Raw genomic sequence first — 21,316 nt, forward strand, 5'->3', positions numbered from 1 at the left:
TAGGTGCGCAAGAGAAAGTAACAAAAATACGTCACGCTTAAAGAAAAATTAAACAATTTTGCAAGTTATTTTTTTACGCTACAATAAATGTTAAGACTAATGCTAGTTTTCTTATCTTTATTTTTGTAATCATACAAGAAAAAGCGTGTCGGCCTATGAGAAATAAACTTTGTTTGTGATTTTGATTGTAAACAAATACAATCAGATGAATTGAATTCAAAAAGTATACTTTTAACTATTTTACAAAGTTGTAATAAATTGTAATAACAGTTATAAAGTTGGTCTATTTTAACTTCTGTGTAACTTTATTTAAATTATGTGCAATGAGGTGTTGTTATCACTGTTGTATTGTATATTAAAGAAATTGATATTTTTTTTTAATAAAACATATCTTTTCGTTTTATTGAATATATTAATTTTTGAGGATCTAAAGTTTACTGTAAGTAGTAAAAACAATTTTTATTTAGTAAATTTACATTTGTGCAAGTATAAGTAATTCTAATGAATTTTATACTTTTTTTAATTGTTTAATTTTGTAATATATAAGTATTTTTTAAAACGGTTACTTCAAACTTATTTTACTTGATGAATTTATTTCAATTATAACACTTATAAAAAGATCTTTTTATAGCTAATTACAAAAGTTTTAATTTAGGAGATTTTTTAAGAAAAAAATTTGCGCACCCCCTGACCAAAATACCCTGCTACGACACTGGTGTGCTTAACAAGAGTTAAATTTTAGTATGTAAAAAAATTAATTGTAATTAAAAACAGTTTGTAAAATGTGTAATAACTTTCAATAGCTTTGAAAAACAAATAGAAACATTAGAAAATGATAAACTTCAAATGTCAGATGAGATTCAATCCCATATTTTTAAATTCGAAGAAATCAGTAGGACAATTAAATGTTTGAATAATGACCAGGAATGTATTGTTGATAAAGTAAGTTTAAATTAACTTTTAAGATTTTTATTTAGGTTTATGATGTTTACAAAAAAAACTGAACGCGTTTGTTCTCTATACCTAAATAAGACTTAGTATTAACCGAAACAATAAGTTTATCAAATTCTCCCTCTTTCAAAGTGTTTATTTGTAAAAAATAAAATAATTTCATGGTAATTTTCAAAACAAAATTTTTTGATAAAGCTTTAAAAAGGACCTAAATCAATTATGTATTTTTTGTAAATTTAAGTAAAATTTCAAGACTGTTTATACATGTTTCTTTTTTTTGGTTTATGCTTATAATTACTTACATAATTTTAAGCCAGTATTTAAATAAGTAAATAATTAAAAGTACCAGGTTTATAAATATTTTAAATGTCAATGTAAAATAAATATTATTTCGCTTTATCAGTGTTTTTAGTTCAAGCTTTTAGAAAATAACTGTAAAAATTAATACACGAAGAATATTTTGTTTGTAATAACAATTAATATTTTAGTAGTTTTTACATTTACAAGAAAAAAATACCTAAAGAAGTATAATGTAAAAAGTATATAATAATATAATTTTAGTGGAAAAAGTCTGAAGCTAAGTTGAAAACAATAAGTAGTGATTATGAACAACTGCGAGCTGAAAACAAAACCCTGCAAGTTGAGATTGATGAAGTGACTAATAGTTGTTATATTAAAACTGAAAAACTAAAGAGTAAAGCTAAAAACGAAAACTCTTGTTTAAATAAAGCTGAAGAAAAGATTTTAAAACTTAAAAAAGAAATTGAAAGCTTGAAAAAAGAAGTAAGATCATGAAATCCTTCTTTTAGAATTTTAGTTTAGAAAATTGCAATTTTGATAAAAATGTTTATTATAAAAACAAAATTAGTGACCATTTAATTATTTTTCGTTGTATAAAAGTATAATTTCATAATTATTTAAGTGTAATAAAGGTTAAACAATACATAGTTCGTGTTCTTTATATTGTTTTTTCAATTTTTTTTATAATCCTTAGAATTTAACTTTTATTTAAATTAATTTAAACATTTAAAATTCTAAAAAATTGATAAAAGGTAGAAGACAAAAATAATACTATTGAGTTAGCTACGAAAAATATAAATAAGGGTCTAGAAGAAAAGACTAAACTGCAAGAAGAGGTTACGTTTCGTTTTTTACAAAATACTTTATAATGTTTTTCTAGAAAAAATTAATTATGAGGATCAATGAGAAAAAAAGAATTTAAACAGTACTTACACTTATAATGTTTATAAATGTCGAAGTGTAATTTATGTACAACAATATTTAAAGAAAAAAACATTATCTTTAGTAAATGTACAGCGACTTTTATTCATTGTACACAACAGCTAATGACAGGGTTGCCAAAAAACCTGGAATCCTGAAAAAACCTAGAATTTGACAATTTAAAAAAAGTCTGGAAAAACCTGTAATTTGATTGATTAATTTCGAAAAATAAAAGTGGAATTTTGAACTAAAGTCTCTAAAAAACCTGGAATTTAAAGATTTTTTACATGAAAAGTAATCTAATTTAGATTAGAAACGAAAAATCTAATATAAAGATATTAAAAAATGTCTGTATCATTTAAAGTTTTATTTATTAAAAATCACATTTAAAGTAATTTTATAGTATCTTTTCAATGTTGATAAACTATTTTAGACAACTTTTTTTTTAATATTTATTGTTATACTAAAAATGGACCAAAAACTTTTTCTTTAAAGACCTGGAAAAAAATTCCAAAAAAACTTTGGCAACCCTGTAAATCCGAAAAATAGTTTAGCATGTAATTTTATTTACACATAGGTTTTTTATTTTAAACAAAAGAGTTATATTTAAAGTATCTAATAAAGTTGATAAATTTTATGTTAGAATATTCTTTTTACAAATCTAAAATAAATATATAAAGATTTGTAACTAAGACTTATTTTCATTGAACTTTATTTTCTGAAAATTTCGAGTAATTTATTAGAAAAATGCTTGTAAAAATGTTATAACTACATTGGAAAACAAACTTGATGCTTTGAGGAATGAATTACAAGCTTTATTAGCTAAATTTGAGGAAATCAAAGATAAAAACTTGAACTTAAATAAAGAACTGTTGTATACTAAACAACAAGTAAGCTGACTTAGTTTTAAATGAATTTTACTTTCCTAAATATATTCATCAAAGGACGTCGATAAGACAAACGTTAATGGTATATAAAGTTTATACTAATAGAGAAATAGCTCGTTATTAAGTTTTTTTGTAAGTTTACAAATAAATTATAAAACGCAAATTCTTATAAATAATCATTTTAATTTAACCTTAATAGGTAAACTTTAAAATTCAATAATCTAGACTAAAGACATAGGAGGGTTGGGCTTTTTTATTTATGCTCGCTCTTATATGAAACTTTAAAGTATAAACTAAAAGCCAGTTTTATAAAATGTAAATTAACTATAGAGGTATAATAGTTTTTTGTAAAAAAAATCCGATACAAACTAATGGATTAAAAATAGTTTTATTTTTTAAGCTAATTACTTAAAGTTTTTAGGAAATGTTCCTTCAATATAAGAAAAAAACCTTATTGTAACTGTTTTAAAAAAAGTGTAAAACTTTAAAAATTATGACCAAGCGAAGAAAAATGTCAGTTTTTATTTTCAATAAGAAAAAATACACATAGTTTAAGAAATTTATATAATAAGATTGTTTATTATTATTAAAAGTTATACTCAAAAGTTCTATCATTGCTAAAAAGAAGAATAGGAGAACATAGGTTTTTAATAGATTAGTCTTTTTTTGCCTTTTTAACTTGGTCCTCCCACAAGAATTCTTTTAAACTACCCGAATTTGTCTCCCCGTGTATCAGAAACTGATTTTTATTATATGAAGTTGTAAAACTGTTAGCTAAGTTAAAGATGTCTAAGATTAGATCAACATGTAAAAAATGCCATTTTAAAAGTCGGAAAACTGTAATAAATTACATCTTTAAATAACTTACGCGTAGTACATAATTAAGTAACTATAATGTTAGAAAAAAAAATGTTTATTAATTTCTTTAAGTGCTCCTGTAAGATTTTAGTTAGTTAAAGCTAATTTTTAAGGTATTTATTTTTGACTCTGTATTTTAAGGGTGTACAACTACGAGAGGAGCTATTTATTGCGCAGACTGAAACAGAAAATATCAAAGATTCACGTTTTCAAACCGATAAAAAATTAACAGGAACAGTTAAACAGAAAGAGAAGTAAATACATTTTTATCTACTTATTACAAACTTTCTTGAATTAACTTTTTACTTAGTATCCGGACAAGATTTATATAGAATTCTCAAATCAGTCCAGGACACAGTCAATTTTTTATATGTATTTTCTTCTGCATCAACAATTAGAAAAAATCAAACGATAGTATGAAAAATCTACAAATTTATTGCATATTAGTTTAGTTCAAAACGATTTCAGACAAAAGTCCGTCCTCAGTGAACTTATGATAAACTAATAGAACTGAAACACATTTACGTAACTCAGTAAATAATAGTGAAAAAATAAATTATGACGAGTATAAAACTAAATTTGTAAAGGCTAGAAGATTTTTTACATTATAATGATATTGTCTTTTTATCTGAGACATTAGATGTTACAGATAATGTTAAAAGACGGTCGGTTGAAATGTGCGTTTGAAGAACACAATCTAAAACTAGTTTTAGAGAAATATCTGCAAAAAATGATGGTGACGAACTGGAGTTTTTGGATATCAACCACGTAATTGACAAAACAGAAATAGGCGGACCTTATGTAAAAAACTACATGAAATCAACAGCAAAAAATCGTGTATTTGTAAATGGAAAGTCACACCATCCACGCTCCATTTACAAATCAATTGTATTTTGAGAGTCAATAAGACTAAGGAGGTTGTGCGAACGTGACAGTGATTATCTAGAAGCAATATAGTCTTTAAAAGATAAATGTTTAAAGTCTTGCCTCTGTAAAGCTTTAGTTGACGATATGATCAAAATCACAGCAGAATGGAAAGATCGGTTTGGACCTCCAATGAAGAAGGCAAGAGAAATTAACGAGAATATAAGTGTTTGGACGACAAACTTTCCAAAACTATTAAAACTTACAAAGAAAGAAAGAGAATTAAACCCGAATGTTTTAGTGGCATACAAACGTCCACAAACAATTGCAGTACTATTAACAAACTATAAGATTCAAGCCCATGAAAGTAGTGTTGCAATTGGTGGATCTCACCCTTGTGGAAAATGTTTACTATGCAATCGAGGGGGAGTAGGCGGAATGGTGAAAAAAACTAACTTAATAAAATCAAAAAATAATAATAAAATAATTGAATTGAGAAATAATTTGAATTGCAAAAATTTTGGAATTTGTGCTGCAAAGTGCAATGTCTGTGATGATCACTATGTGGGACAGACAATTACGTCTTTTTTCCAAAGATGGTGCTCTCACAGACATAAGTTAAAGAACATGACCACCAGCGAGACAAATGGTTTTGCTACACTCAAACTTCACTATGCCAACAAACATCCAACATCGAGCAAAACTTTTGAAGAAGCATATCCAATCACTTTTATAGACTCATTAAGCAACCATACGAACTTAGATTATTTAGAGAGTAAATAAGTCAATTTATTACAAGCAAGTATAAACATAAATATAACAATACTGCCATTTTATAGATAATAGCAAACTTATAAAACCAATAATTTTACAATAACCAATTTTTTATTAAGATAGTTTTACTAAGAATATTTTTTGTTTCAGAATAGTTTTTAATCGTTTGTTTATTTGGTGAAATTTTTACTTTAAAAACAATATTTTAGGAAAAATAGTTTGTTCTTACAACAATTTAACTTGATTATTTTTATTTTTTTAACTTAGGTTTTTTTATAAAAAAGTTATTTTTATTCATCGATAATACTATTTCTTTAAGATAAGAAGTTTGTAAGATACTGTTTCTTATTAATATAGGTTTTTATAATTACTTTAGGTAATGTTTGAGAAAAGTTTTTTATCTTTATTTCATCGATAACAGTAACTATTTATTAACAATAACTTACATCAAACAGTTCCTAACTAAGTGTTGTTTTTATATTCATTTCATTTGGATTTACTTTTACAAACAAAAATATCATTATAATGTAAAAAATATTCTAGCCTTTACAAATTTGGTTTTATACACACTTTTGAATTATTACGTCATAATATATTTTTTCACTGTTATTTACTAGTTGCATAAACTTATTTTAGTTCTATTAATTTATCATAAGTTCACTGAAGACGGACTTTTGTCTGAAAGCGTTTTGAACTAAACTAATATGCAATAAATTTGTAGATATTTCTAACTTTCGTTTGATTTTTTGTAATACTTTATATCCGTTCAGTTTTTATTTTGTGTTGCTCGTTTTTTTATAAGTTTTGATTGGTTTGTATGCTTCTTTAATGTAAAATTTTCCCCAAAAAAAATTGTTTGTATATCTTAAGTATCCATAGACTTTTTAAATTTATCTTTTTTTTAACAGTTTTTCATAGGAAATATTATAAGCCTTTTATTTACGTTTTCATTTTTTGTTTTTAATTTAAGAATTTTCAAGTTTAATAATACCAATTTAATAATAACATATTAGATTGTTTGATTTCTTTAAAAATAATAGTTTTTACTCAATGAGCTTTCTTAAACTTGAATATCAAATAAGTTGTTTAAAGTTAATATATATATATAGATTCAGTTTTAAAAAAATCATCTCATTTATTTTTTAACTTGAAAATTATAATCAATAATTGAAGATAACTTATTGAACTAAACATACTTTATTATCACATTAACTTTTATTATTTTTTGATAAATAACTTTAAAGTTATTTTTTTAAAAACTGTATTAGTTTGGAACAAGAAATATCGAAAATGTCTCAAACCATCGTTGACCAACAAATGGAAATAGAATTAGGCCAAGAAAAAATTAACAGCCTTGAAAATAGCCTGGCAGATTGTGTTCAAAATGTTAAAGATAAAGATAAAACGGTTAGCTGTAATCAATGATTAAAATGTATGAACCGCGGGCAACGGTTGCACAAAAATCGTAAGAGAGAAGCCAGTAAAAATAAAACTTGAATCCATTCAAAAGCTACAATTTTTTTAACTTAAACAAACAAATTTAATTAAACAATCTGCCATAAAGAAATTGGTTTCCGCAGGCTTCCCAAAGCTTGTTGCAACCTCCAATTAAACTAAGAAAGGAATCACTGAGTATTTTCCCACTTCTTTTAAGAAAGTCTTTATATTATCTTAGCATCTTTAATTTTAATATATAGCAGTAACCTTTTAAACTCCTTAAAAGTGTACAGTGTTATGAAATAAGTTCTTTACTATTTGAAAAATTAAATATTGTAGCTTAAAACGAAATCAGAAGACAAAATTTTGTGATATAGTGTTACAAACAAGATTATTTGTATATGATTATTAACGTATTTAATAAAATTAAATTTTCTAAGTTTAACTCTACTAAATACTTTATGTAATAGAAAACGAACAAATACCAAATGCTCTCAAATAAGTAAACCTAAAATAAGGTTACAGAAGCTTTTGTTTTATGAAAAACTCTCTTTCGTTTAACAATTATCTTGATATAATTATATGAATTAATACATGATTTTGTATTTGAGTTTTTTTTATACTATCATAGTATTATTACAAGTTTTATAGATAATAGTAGGTTTTAAAGAATATTTTAATAATTTTAATAATAATTAGTAATTAAAAATCATACTTATGGCTATTAAACACCATTATGGATTTTTACTATAATAAGGTTTTTTTCCTAGATAAGCTTTAATTAAGATATATAAGATAGCATTATTGATTAAGTTTTAATCTAAAACAAGGCTGTAGCTGTTGTTTAATAGTTTGTTTAAAAGTAAAGTAAAGTAAAACTTTTTTGATTAACAGATAAGTCAATTAACAAATGAACTTTTGACTGTTGAAAAAAATTGCACTTCCACAAAATCTAAACTTGTCAATTTACTAGAGAAGGAAAAAAATAAATTTTCAGAGTTAAGTGGTTTATTTGAAGAAGTCAAAGCAGAAAAAAACGAAATGAAAAAAGTACAATTTTTAGTTAAACAAGACATTATTTTTTATTTATCTAAGTAGTAAAAAATTCAACACTACAATTTACTAATAAAACCTTATAAAGATTAAAATAATGCTTTATAGTTTTTGAAACTTATTTTTTCTGTCTATAAGGTAATAAACATTTTGTACTTTTTAGACCAGGGTTTCCCAAGTTTTTTTTTAAAAGGCCCCTTTTTTAGAAATTAAAATTGATGTTGCCCCTTCTAACAAGATTTCTCAAAAACTCCAAAATTTTTTTTTGCTCTTCATCATCGACTTCTAAATATCTAATGTAAGTTTCAAATTATGGCCTTGTGGCTCCCCCTTTTACAGCTTATGGCCCCCTAAATTTTCTTAATGTTTTATGTAATTTCTAGTATAAGTTTTAAAGTTAAAAACGCCTAACACCTTTTTATTTTGCTTTTTATCATCAACTCCAGAATATCTAGTGTAAGTTTCAATTTTGGCCTTGTGGCCCCTTAAATTTTTTCGATAATATCTAGTGTAAGTTTCAAAACTACCATTAAAAACGCTTAAAAACTTCTTTTTTTTTTGCTTTTTATCATCAAGTCCAGAATATCTAGTGTACGTTTCAAATTATGACCTCATGGCACCCCTGTGGCCCCTTTACTGCTTGTGACCCCCAAGGGAGCCACTTGGCCCACTTTGGAATACCCTGTTTTAGACAAAGACGTCTTGTACATATATCTTTGTTAAAGCTATTTGATATTTATAAGTAGTGTTAGTTTAACAGTTATAAATAAAGTATTAGTCCGTATTATCTGCAGACTAAATCATTATTAAGTCAAGCTATGATATCATCAAATTCAGCTTATACTGAAAAAAGTTTTAACTCGAAAATTCTAAACTATTTAAAAGTCTTTAGTACGTAATTAGTGAATTCTATAATAACTGCGGTTTTCTCAAAATTTATTATCATTTTGGAGAACCGCTCAGTTCCAACCTGCGATCATTTCCCACCCGCGCACAACTCCCACCAAATCAAATCCGAAAACCACTTACCGACAAAAGGTAAGGGTTAGGGATAACAATGATAGTAAAAAAAAAAATAATAAAACAATATATAAAAAAAAAATTTAACTTTTTGGATAGTAATGGTGTTGGTGGGAATTTTTAGTATACCATCATTTTACCAACGTATCCTTTTGAAAGCCTCTATTATCAGCCAAAATATTTCATGATTTGTTCACCTTGGAATGTAATATTTTCGACTTTAAACCTTATATTATATGTTGATAATGTCTTGCTGGTTATAACTTTTTATTTATCAATTATCTTGTTTATTGTGAATTTTAACCTTTTCATGTTATATAATTTAAAGAGATGGTATAAATTAAAATGATTTGTTTGTTTTGTAGCATTTATGAGACGTACCTCGGTCAAAGTTATTATGAGGTTTAAATAGGAAAAACCTTCATAAACAAATACTCTGCATCTAAGTTAAAATAAAGAAATTAGACTAGTGTATTACTTTTAATTTTTTTATAATATATCTAACTGCCTGTTTAGTACATTAAACTATAGTAAAAACTTTTTTATTTAAATTTTAAGTAGTAAGAAAAAATAAATAAAATCACAAAAGGCAAGTGAATACTATAAAAATGATAGACATTAAACTATTTAAATTTAAAAACTTTGTTAACTCAGACAACTTGAAAACATCTTGTGTTGTTTCGAAAGTATAAAGTTAGTAAAACACCTAAGTTTAAATTCAAGCTATTTTTAAAACTGTTTTAAAAGAAGAATTAATTAATAAACCGTAAAAACTCTTTTACTTAGAAATACCGTACATTTTTGATGCAAAAGGTTTGTATCAACATGTAACTTATAAAACAGTCTAACAATCTTTGTAACTAACATGAATTAAAGAGAAGACAAAAAATTCAAGTAAAACAGTTTAAGCAAAAGCACTAAAAGAAACTATATGATCTTTTTTTTTTTTTCAACATGAATCGTGATAAGCCTTGAAACAAAACACATCGAATAATAAATAAAAAGCTTATATATCTAAATCATTTAATAGAATATAATAGTATAGTTTATTGAACGGTAAAAAACACTCAAAATATTTGGTCATAGAACCTGGTGCACAAAGAACCTTTCGGTTTTAAAAGGTCCGCTATCTGCCGGAATCGGCTATGCTTAATTGTGCATAGAGAATAAAAAATAAATGATCATAATAAATAATTAGAAAGCACAGTGATGCAATAGATAAAACAAACATATATTAAATAAAAATACAAATAAATAAGAATGAAAATAATATAACCCTTCTCTTGATACTAATATTTTACCTTTATCGTCTGACATCAATTTGTGTTGGTCTGATATGTTAGTCGGCTCAGGGTTAATTGTCGGCATGTTCTTATTAGCATCCAAAACCTTATAAGCGTCTTAAGCACGCGTCGCGTGCTCAGTAACTAACCTCCAGCGGTAATATGCTGACAAAGGTATGGATTTCTTGCTGCTAGCACTCATACTCATATATCGGTGATTAGTGCTACTAATCGTGTTAATGAAAGTATGTTACAATTTAACGTACTCTACAAGAGGTCTTATATAATCTAGCCTATAAATAAGAACTAGAAATATAACTTAAGCTTAACTAGGTTAAATTATTGTTAGTAAACAAATACGAATTAACACTCAATATTTATTGTACAATGTGACAATCTACGATCTTAGAAAATAAACTAAGTGACTCGCTAAATTAAAATTAGAGATGTTATCAAGAATATAAATCAATGCTTAATAACAAATAATACTTAGTAAGTGACTCAAAAATACGTCCCAAACATAATCAAAAGTAGTGCTCGAAAACTAAGCACATACGCTTACACCTACACGCTCAACCTTACGAAAAACACATTAACGCCAACTAACATGTTTGACATCTCTTGCTGTGGTTTTTATACCGTTTTCGCGTGTTTTATAAATCTCTTCAGAACAAGACATAGCAGATATGCTTACAATAAATATAATTCATTCTGCTTCTCATTTCTTCAATTCTTCGGTTTCTTAAAGTATTATTTTTCCTTTTCTTTCAGTATTTTGTGTACAGTAGATCTCCATTTGGCGCGGTCATTTGCAAGCAACTCTAACTCATCAGATCTTATATTCAAGCTTTTTGGTCGCGCTTGCATACGTAATTTAAACGTAATTTTGGACGACCACGGTTGCGTTTGCCAACGACCAACTCGCCATACAATAGAGACTTTTGGATTTTCTCAGCACCCATTCTCATAACATGACCGAGCCAGCGAAGCCTGCGCTGACTGAGTGTAAAGTACATGGTGGTAAGACTAGTACGTCTCAATACTTCCTCGTTGGTGACCTTTTATTGCCATGCAATTCTAACGATGCGACGAAGGCATCGTAGGTGAAAGGTATTAATTTTCTTCTCCTGCACGCTAGACAACGTCCATGTTTTACTACCGTATAGCAGAGTACTTCATACACAGGAACGGTAAACGTTAGCCTTTGTGCGAATGCTTAGCTTTTGGATATCTCAAACTCTTGCAGTCAACCGAGCGAAAGTGCCTGAGGCCTTACCAATGCGACTTATGTGTTAAATGATGTGTTTGACGCAACATTTGAGCCAAGACATACAATTTTTTTACAGTTTCGATATCCTTGCCATTGATTTTGATTGATGGTAAAATATATGTTCCTTGGTTTAGAACTTTAGTCTTCCTAAGACATTTAGTAAGGCCGAAATCCGAACATACCAATTAAAACTGACTTAGTAGTTTCTGCAGGTCTTAATCAGAGTGATCCACGAGTGCAGCATCATCAGCAAAGAGAACATCACGTATTGTAACAATGTTCAGATTTTGCATTACACTTAGACTTGCAAGATTGAAAAGTCGTCCATCAGTTCTTGTATGGAGCTTGATACCAGTTGTTGAGAAACCAAGAGCGTGTTTTAATAGCATTGAAAAGAAGATTTTAAATAGAGTTGGAGAAAGTACGCAGCCTTGCTTTACCCCACTTTTGATTTTAAATGAATTAGAAACACTACCATCATATTGATGGTTGCCCTTGTGTTTCTGTGAACACAACGTTAAATAAAATTGGAGTAATCCAATCTTGAGCAGTATAGCAAATAGTCCTTATTTACTCACTCAGTAAGGTCAATAAAAGCGATGTATAAAGGCATGTTCTCTTCATTACATTTCTCTTGTAAGTGGTGTACAGAGAATATCATGTCAGTGGTAACCCGTTTAGACCTAAATCCACATTGAGACTCAGTTTATACTTTTTCAGCCAGCTTCCTGAGTCGAGGAAGAATTGCTCTTGCAACAGCTTTACCAGCAATCGCAAGAAGAGAAATTTTCCTGTAACTATTGCTGTCCGATCTTGAACCTTTGTTCTTATATAAGGTTATAATCTTAGCATCACGCATGTCTTGTGGCACCATACCTTCCCTCCAACACTTGACTAAAATGCCATGTAGATGAGGTAATAAGCATGACTTACAATCTAAATAATTTAGTCATATCAAAAACGTGACCATTTAAAATAGACCGGAGATAATTTATTTCAAATCTTTATATTATAATAGTTTTATCAATAATGTTTCAAGTATTTTAAAAAAAATTAGTAGTATAATTAAAATCAGTTTAAGTAAAATATAAACACTAAAATAATATGTCGTAAAGTATAATTAAGAATATTTAAGTAAAACTGTAAGTTAATAACTGTTGTTAAAACAAAAAATATAGAAAAATCTATAAAACTAAGTTATACTTTTAGGAGCTAGGTAAAAAAGAAAATAAGGTCAGCCGGTTAAGCGAAGAAATTTATACTTACGAAAACAACGTTAATGAAAAGTTCAAGGAAATAAGCAAGATTAAACAAGCTTACAATGAGCTTGAGGTATCAATAAAAGTTAAATTGGATAAACTTTTAAATTTTTAATAGTATATAAAAACAATAGTTCAAAAAAAATCTTGTTATACATTTAGCTTCAATTCTAGATATTAGTTTAAAAAAAAATAGTGGTATTTAATGAAATTGTCAAGATAACGATTTTTTTTGTTAAAAGAATAGTATTTATGTTAAAGTAATATAACTTTTAATGGTGTTATCAATAAAAAGTTAATATACAAGCAAACTTTTTTTTAATTTAAGCAATAAATATTACAATATTTTTTATATAGAAACCACTTTTAAAAGGTTAACAGCTTCAAGTAAACAGCTTTAAATATTTGTAAAGTTAATTAATGAAAGAAAAAATAATTGTTGTTGCATAAAGCATACTGTTTAAAATATCTCCTCATATATACTTATTGTATAAAAAAAACTTCTTTTAATATGCTTACAGTTTTTCAACGCTTAAAGGCGTCTTTTTAAGGCAAATATTTTTTTATTAGAAATACTTTATGAAAATATACAAAAATGCACACCAAGACGTATTAATTTTAAAAACACTCTTGTACAACTGTGAGCAAATTGAAAAATAGTTGTTTTTCTATTATATAATAAGAATTTATCTCTGCAAAAAAAGTTTGCGAAAAATGTCATTCAAATAAAAGTTTCTAATACCCGCATATAAAGATATTTTGTTGTTTTAATTAAATCTGGCATACAGTGCTCGGTACATACTTTGTAATCAAGCGAAAGCGAATTATATTCATTGTAGAGTAAAAAACAACAGGTTACAACTATTTCACACTTAAAGATCCTCAGAGTTTTTTTGTTATAAAGTTAGCGTCGAAATGTTTACAAAAAATTTGATGATATGACGTAACATTTTATTAACCTGTTAGTCATAAAGCTTTTCCTATTTAGAACAAAAATGGTTATGAGGTATAGATAGTTTGCGCCGAAGATTTTTAAGATAATTTATTTGCAAAACTTTTAGATACTTTATTTTTAAGATTTTAAATAAACTCATAATGACTTGAGCTAATTTAAGGTCACTCAGGATAGTTTTTTTGTTTCAAACAATGGCATCCTGTTAAAGTTTCTTTTAGTTTTCTAAATAAGCATTTGGTTTTATAGCCTTAATTTGAATGATGTTTAGAATCACAATAAATTATTAGCTTCCTAACCAGTAATGAAACTTTCAGTTGAAGTATTCAAAAATTATTCACAAAGAGGTGAGTTTATTTACCAAAGAGAAAGGAGTATAAAAAAGTGGTAAATCAATTTTGCTGTAGTAAAAGTTGGTTTAAATTTTAAAAAGTCTAAAAGTAAGTTCTTAAAAATGTCTCTTGCAGTTACACAACAATTTATGTCCAAAGTAATAAAATTTTTATGATATGTTTCAGGGGCCACATCTGTTTCAATAATTTGAAACTTAACGATATAAAAAGTTTTATTATTAGTAAGCTACGTAATTTCAACTTATCTAATATGTCAAGTCGTTTCGTCTGACTATAAGCCCAACTGAGCGCCGATTAACAAAAGTTAGAAAAAATTTCAGTCTAAATCGGTTTAAATTGAGATTGCCAGCCTATAATATCAAGATTTTGCGTACGAACCCTGATATTTAATAGGCGTTATCTATTGTTGTTCTCTTTTTTAAGTGTTTTATCTTTGAATTTAGACATTTTTGGTATGTTTGTTTGACGATATTTGAATAAAGCTTTGTTATTTTAAACTTTTATGAGTCTTCGTTGAGTTATTAGGATAAATGTTTTAATATTTGTTTTGGGTAGTTAGAACTTTTGTTTACATAAGATTTTGGGGAGATTCGTTTTCTGATGATTAGGTTCCAAATATTTAATTTTACATTGATTTTGCTTAATTTATACTGTAGTTTTTAAATCGTTGTCTTTCATTATTTTAGTACATTTTTGTGGTATTTTAGGCAAATGTCGGCGATTTGCTTCTTAAAATACATGTTTCCTTTAATGAAAATATGTTTATGTGTGTTCAATATAAAAGAAATATTGGCTTTATATTTTTGTGTTTCAAATTTGGTACTTATGCATCATTAAAGTTTGTTTCATATTAAGTATACTTTGATCTACTTTGTATATAAAATACCGAGCACTGAAAACCAAATTCAAACAATACAACGTATTGTATATATGTATTTCTAAATGGTATAGTATGTGTATTTAAAGACATATATGCTATGCATAGATAGGCTGAAATACTGCTTATAAAAGAGGAAGAATAAAAATTAAAATGTATTATCGACTTTGTTGTTTTTTATCAAGTTTTTAACCAAAACACTCCTAATACTATTGATTGAAATAGTTTAATTGTCCAGGACGAGTTGAAAAAGGCTAACATAAATAATGAGAGCCATGAAAATAATAAGCAAAACTGGCTAAATCAAATCAAAATAATAAATAACAAACTTGACGAAAGTAGAAGTGAAAGCAGAAAATTTTTACTCGATGTTAGTTACATACAGCATATTTTTAAATTATAATCCGTAAAGTTTTAAGTAAAATAGTTCACTTTTTTGTAAATACATTTCTTTAGTCAAGGTCTAATGTGTGTTTTCAAAAGGTTGATTTTTTATTAGATATTTTTATAAGTTACATTTGTTAAGGTTGCTCAAGCTGAAGAAAAGCTACGTTTAAGCGAACAAAACAGCAGCACACTTCAAAATGAACTAAATGCAAGAACACAACAACTAGCAAGAATGGAGCAAAACTTTCTAAATCTACAGGTTTTAAACAATATCAGTTTTCATAGAAAAATTGTTTAAATGTTAAAAAAAAAAAATTAGTTTTAAATATAAGTTTGTATTACTTTGTAATTGCCGGTTTATTAACATATTGTTTATTTTATTATTAAGCAGGGTCGATGAAATAGCTTTTGCTCTTTACTTTCGTTTAGTTTCGTTTCGGTAGTAGTTAAGTTTACTATTTTTATTGCTTAACAAATTTTTTTGATTTGTATATATTATCAGGGACTTTTAATTCTCCATACATGATAAATATATTATCTAAAAATTTATTTTTCAAAATTTATAACAATTAAGTTTAGTTTTGTTATTTGATAAAAAAAATGTTTAAAAAAATTTACAGAGTCGAAATAATGAGAATAACGAAAATTTTAGAAGCCTTAAATCTGATTTGACAGAAAAAAATCGTGAAGTATCGTTTTTGCAGTAAGAAGATTTGTTGATATTTATAACTTCAACTTTTTATTATTTATGTAGCATTTAGGTTAATCTTTGGTACATCAAATTGTTTTTTTTGTACTTTTCTTCCTTAGTTACTGTATACTTTTTATAGCCTCTTAAAGTTCAAATTGAGTTTTCAAGTAAATTGATTACATTTGTTAAGTTCAATAGGTTTTACATTTAAGCTAATACTTAAAGTACGATAAATAGCTTATTTAAAACATGTCAAGTCGCTGTTTACAGATTTTTATGTTTGAAACAATTTTTGAGTTATAGCCAGTCAAACATGGAGAGCACAATAGGTTCCTTATGGGGAGGAAACTAAAATAGAAATCACTAAAAATCAATCTCCTCCTACGTTTTTTGATATAAATACCCTAGTTTTCAGCAAATGTTCCTTGCAATATTTAGAAAAAACATTCGTTACAATGTTTAAAAAAATAAAATTTAATGACAAAATAAACAAAAAATGTATTTTTTTGTTCTTTTGTATAATTTTTTTTTTGTAAATAAACTTCAATAAAAAGTTATTTCTAAAGTATTATTGTACTATAGTTTAATAAAAATATCACTTTGAAGAATAAATATTTTTTTACGGTTTGAACGTACATTTTAAAATAATAAATTTATAAATTAAAAGTTACATCAATACTGACTTTAAATGTTTAAGAGCGAATAGAGTTTCAAAAACGAAATTTAGAAACTAACTGAGTTATAAAGTTTCAAGTAAAAAACGTAGCGAGTTAGAAATTGTCAAGTTTTAAAATTATAAGTTTAGAAGTAGTAGTAAAGTGTAGACAGCACACATCTATAGAATACTTTACTATGCTGCTGTAAAATCAGCATCAACAACAAGCAGTAGAAAAGTTAGATATCAATCCTGTAAAGCACTATGAGTAAAAATAAACAGTTAAAAGAATGAAATGTGATAAAATATGCTACAATAAACCACTAGTAAGTACTATTTATTAAATTAGAAGCCCTATTGAAAGTTTAACCACTAAAACTTTCTTTTATATCGTTAAAAAATTATATTTTTAGCTAAAGGTACATCACTGGCTGAATATTTTGGCTTATCCGCCCGCAGTTTGCCTACCCCTTGTTTACAAAAAGTTTTACTACAATAATATACAAAGTTATATTTTTAATTAAATCATTTTAGCTTTAAAGTTTGTTTTTCAATACGTAATACGATTAAACAAAAATAGTAAACCGAAAGTTTGTTCTGCTTTGTTATAACTTCTATATTTGATGTTTGGCTCAGAATATTTTTATAGAAAACATTGATTTAGTTTTAAAAGCTCAACATTTATAGCAAGTGTAGGATTCTTAAAAGTAAAAAATTAAAGTCTGTTATTTTAATTTTGTAATTTGTTTTTTAAAAAGCCTGTTAATAAGTGATAATTTTTATTATATGAAATTACTTTATTTTATATATATTTTTTTTTTATTAAACAGGGTTGCCAAAAAACCTGGAGTTTGACAATATAGACTAAAAAACCTGGAGTTTGACAATATAGACTAAAAAACCTGGAATTTTGAACAAAAAACCTAGAATTTTTTTACAGTTTTAACATTTTAAAAGTAGTAACATTTCTAAATGACGCTTTAAGCATATCTGCTATGTCTCGTTCTAAAGAGATTTGTTTAATACGCTAAAAACGCGAAAATGGTATAAAAATCACCGCGAGAGAGGATGGCGTTAGTGTTTTCGTAGCGTTTTCGTTAGGTCAAGCGTATAGGTGTAGGCGTATGTGCTTAGTTTTCGAGCACTATTTTGATTATGTTTGGGACGTGTTTTTGAGTCACTTACTAAGCGTTATTTCTTATTGAGCATCTATTTTTATTCTTGATAACATCTCTAATATTCATTTAGCGAGTCACTTAGTTTATTTTCTAAGATCGTAGATTGTTACATTGTACAATAAATACTGAGTGTCAATTCGTATTTGTTTACTAACAAGAATTTAACCTAGTTAAGCTTAAGTTATATCTCTAGCGAAAATTTATAGGCTAAATTATATTAGACCTCTTGTAGAGTACGTTTAACTGTAGCATACTTTCATTTACACGATTAGTAGCACTAATCACTTATATATGAGTATATATACTAGTAGCAAGAAGTCCATACCTTTGTCAGCATATTACCGCTGGAGGTTAGTTACTGAGCACGCAACGCGTGCTCAAGACGCTTAAAAGGTTTTGGATGCTAGTAACCACATACCAACAACTAACCCTGAACCGACTAAAATATCAGACCAACAAAAATTGATGATAGATGATATAAGGAAAGAGTTAGTATCAAGAGCTGAGGGTAATAGAAACAAAAAATCTATCATATAGATTAAAAAAATAGTCATCATCAAAATATTCTTTTATTAAAAAACATATTTAAAGTAGTTCTACATTATCTTTTCAATGTTTTTATACTATATAACACATTTTCTTACCTTAAACTTAATTTTAAACTAAAAATAGACCTAAAAATTGGTACTTTTGAAAACCCAGAGAAAACTCGCCAATAACATTTGGCAACCCTGATCTAAGTTATTAAATTTTGTTCTCCTTATACCCTTAAGTTCAATAAAGTTTTTTAATATAATTTTGTTTAGGACTCGCTTAGATGAAAGCTCTAGGCAAAGGCAATTGTTAGAGAATGAAAATCTTAAGTTAGAAGCTGATAAAAATGACTTAGATTTTAATCGAACTAAACTTTGTGACCAATTTAAGGGACTAGAAAAACAAGTATATTTTATTTTTTTTTTTTTTTTTAGCTTTTTTTTAATTTAAATAACATCACTTTTCTATTAAGTTAAAAACTGTATAGATTGTTTTACTATGTTGATATTTTTATAAATTATGTTGTTTATTGTTTTAATGTGTAAACTTACTTAATCATTATTGAATTTAGTGTTTTTTATAGCTTTTTATTTTAATTTCTTTAGCTGACTACCTTAAAAGAAAAAAATTATATGTTGGAAGAAAATCTTGTATCAAAACAAACTTTGCTAAGTAGATCTGAAAAAGAATCTTTGAAACAAAAAGTTAACATTAAGAAATTAATAACGGAATTAGATGCACTCAAAAATAGAAATTCACAACTTTCCAAAGATGTAATATTGATTATATATTTAGTTTATAAGCTAACTTTAAGTTTAAGCCAAACTGTATTTTGTAACCAGTTTATCTTATTTTTTCAAACTCTTTTTAAACCATAGAGGTTCTACTTTTTTAAAAGTTAATTCTACTTTGTATAGTTTTATCTTAGCTAATAATCACTTATTACTAGTTCAAAAAACTCAAAGTAACTTTAAAGAATTAATGATTCAAAGTTGATGAGTTCAAGAAGTTGGGAAAATGAAAGGTGAAAACTAAAAATACGGAAAAAGACTATTGTATTAATAATACAATATGTTCTTTAGTTTAAAACAATTTTCTTTAAGTTTTAACTCTAAACCCATAACTAATATCTTAAGCATTCTGCTGAAGATGTTTTCTTACTCAAAGAATAATCTAAAGCATCTAGCTCAACAAGTAAAACAATATATAGGTTTTTTTTTTTAAGTTTTCAAAAACTTGACAATGCAAAACTTGCAGTCTCAATGTTAATACTTGAACTATTTAAACAATGAAACATTTATTTATCTTACTTTTTTTTGCGTTTTACGCTCTTTAAGAAAACTATAGTTTTTAATAATAGCTTATGTTATTTTTTGTAAACAAAATGTCTTTTCCTCTTCTCCTATGGCGTTAAGTCACAAGTTTCGTTATAGTACATTAAGTTAAAGTTTTTTTTATACAAAATGTGTAAAAGTTAAATCACAAACATGTATAAGTAGGTATTAGCTATATTAATAGTTTTTAGTAGTCTTTTTTTTAAGTTTAAGTTACGGGTCTTGTCCTTTTAATTAGTGATCTACCAGATCTAGTTAATATTCTGTAAACTCCAATTTCAAAACTCCCCACAAATATGCCAAAGACCTTTTTTTGCTCTTCATCGTAAACTCGATAACATCTAGTTTAAGTTTCAAAAGTTTAAGTTACTATATATTTAAAAAAAATTAAATTAGGATCCCGCTGGAGTCTGGATCCAGTAGATCACTACTTTTTATGAAAAAGTCGTTATGTCTTCAAATTTTAAGTAATTCTTTTTAAAACAGTTTAATAGCTGTATTGTATTCATTACAATATCAAATCCCTGATATTTTTATAAATTGAATATATCATAATAAATTAAACAAGTTTTGGATAATAAGTTTAGTTTCCAACTCTATTTTTGCATAAAGTTTGTGTTTTAACAATTTAGTTTTTTTATTATAAAATGATACATTTATTTTACGATACACAATGTTCATGTTAATTTATTTTTAGTTTTTAAGTAATAGTTTAAAAGAACATTATGTTGTTAATAGCTTAAGAAAAAAAAATTCAGATCGGAATACAAATAAAATACTTCAGTACATGTTAAACGTAATTCAATAAAATCACTTATACTGTTACAAAGTACTTTTTTCTTAATTATAAAAATATTTTAGAAAACTTTAGTTTCCATGATAATTCGTTGTAATTTTTTTCTGTTGTTCATTTATTTTATTTATTGAGCTCTTAACTAATATACAAACAACATTGATTAAATGAAATTTTTAGTCCAAACAATTTTAATACATTTTCACTAAATATAGGTTTATACGTATTAAATTTGGTATTGTACTGCAGATTTCTCCTTATAGTAATTATATAAATAAAATTGATTTTATAATACTTAGTTGTACTTTAAGCAGCATTGAACTTTTATAGCTTTGACCATCTTATTCAAATACATCGTATTTTTATCTTAAACATTGTGCGCTTCTACAGTTACTACTCCAAAGGTCCATTAGTTTACTTCCATAAGTTTATACTTTTGAAATATAGCTGTTTTTGCTTGTTATTCAAGAGCCAATGAATACAAATATAAGTTTAATATACTTTAAGGTAGACAAAATGCGATGCATTATGAATGAAATTAAGTGTGACAGTCTGAATTTGAACGAAGAGTATAATAAAAGTAAAGACGAAAATAGAGACCTAAAAAATAAACTATTAATTTTTTTAAAGAAACTAAATGAATTTAAAGAACTTGATGAAAAAAATAGCAATTTAGTATGTTTTA

At 26.3% G+C, this 21,316-nt stretch overlaps 1 protein-coding gene across 1 annotated transcript in view; it reads left to right on the forward strand.

The window, feature by feature from the left end:
- The window catches only part of LOC145828584 (uncharacterized), a 59,092-nt gene that overhangs the window by 37,687 nt on the left and 89 nt on the right, over positions 1 to 21,316 (forward strand). Inside the window, exons 15-28 of the mRNA XM_082936339.1 lie at positions 804 to 942; positions 1,513 to 1,734; positions 2,004 to 2,087; positions 2,916 to 3,062; positions 4,059 to 4,171; positions 6,824 to 6,962; positions 7,887 to 8,042; positions 12,828 to 12,950; positions 15,298 to 15,429; positions 15,586 to 15,705; positions 16,067 to 16,149; positions 18,777 to 18,909; positions 19,110 to 19,277; positions 21,139 to 21,306. Of these exons, the coding sequence (XP_082792465.1) occupies positions 804 to 942; positions 1,513 to 1,734; positions 2,004 to 2,087; positions 2,916 to 3,062; positions 4,059 to 4,171; positions 6,824 to 6,962; positions 7,887 to 8,042; positions 12,828 to 12,950; positions 15,298 to 15,429; positions 15,586 to 15,705; positions 16,067 to 16,149; positions 18,777 to 18,909; positions 19,110 to 19,277; positions 21,139 to 21,306 (1,927 nt within the window). The remainder of the gene's footprint in view (positions 1 to 803; positions 943 to 1,512; positions 1,735 to 2,003; positions 2,088 to 2,915; positions 3,063 to 4,058; positions 4,172 to 6,823; positions 6,963 to 7,886; positions 8,043 to 12,827; positions 12,951 to 15,297; positions 15,430 to 15,585; positions 15,706 to 16,066; positions 16,150 to 18,776; positions 18,910 to 19,109; positions 19,278 to 21,138; positions 21,307 to 21,316) is intronic.

This window comes from Thalia democratica, chromosome 2 (assembly GCF_965202585.1).
Source record: "Thalia democratica chromosome 2, ktThaDemo2.hap1.1, whole genome shotgun sequence".
Taxonomy (NCBI): domain Eukaryota; kingdom Metazoa; phylum Chordata; class Thaliacea; order Salpida; family Salpidae; genus Thalia; species Thalia democratica.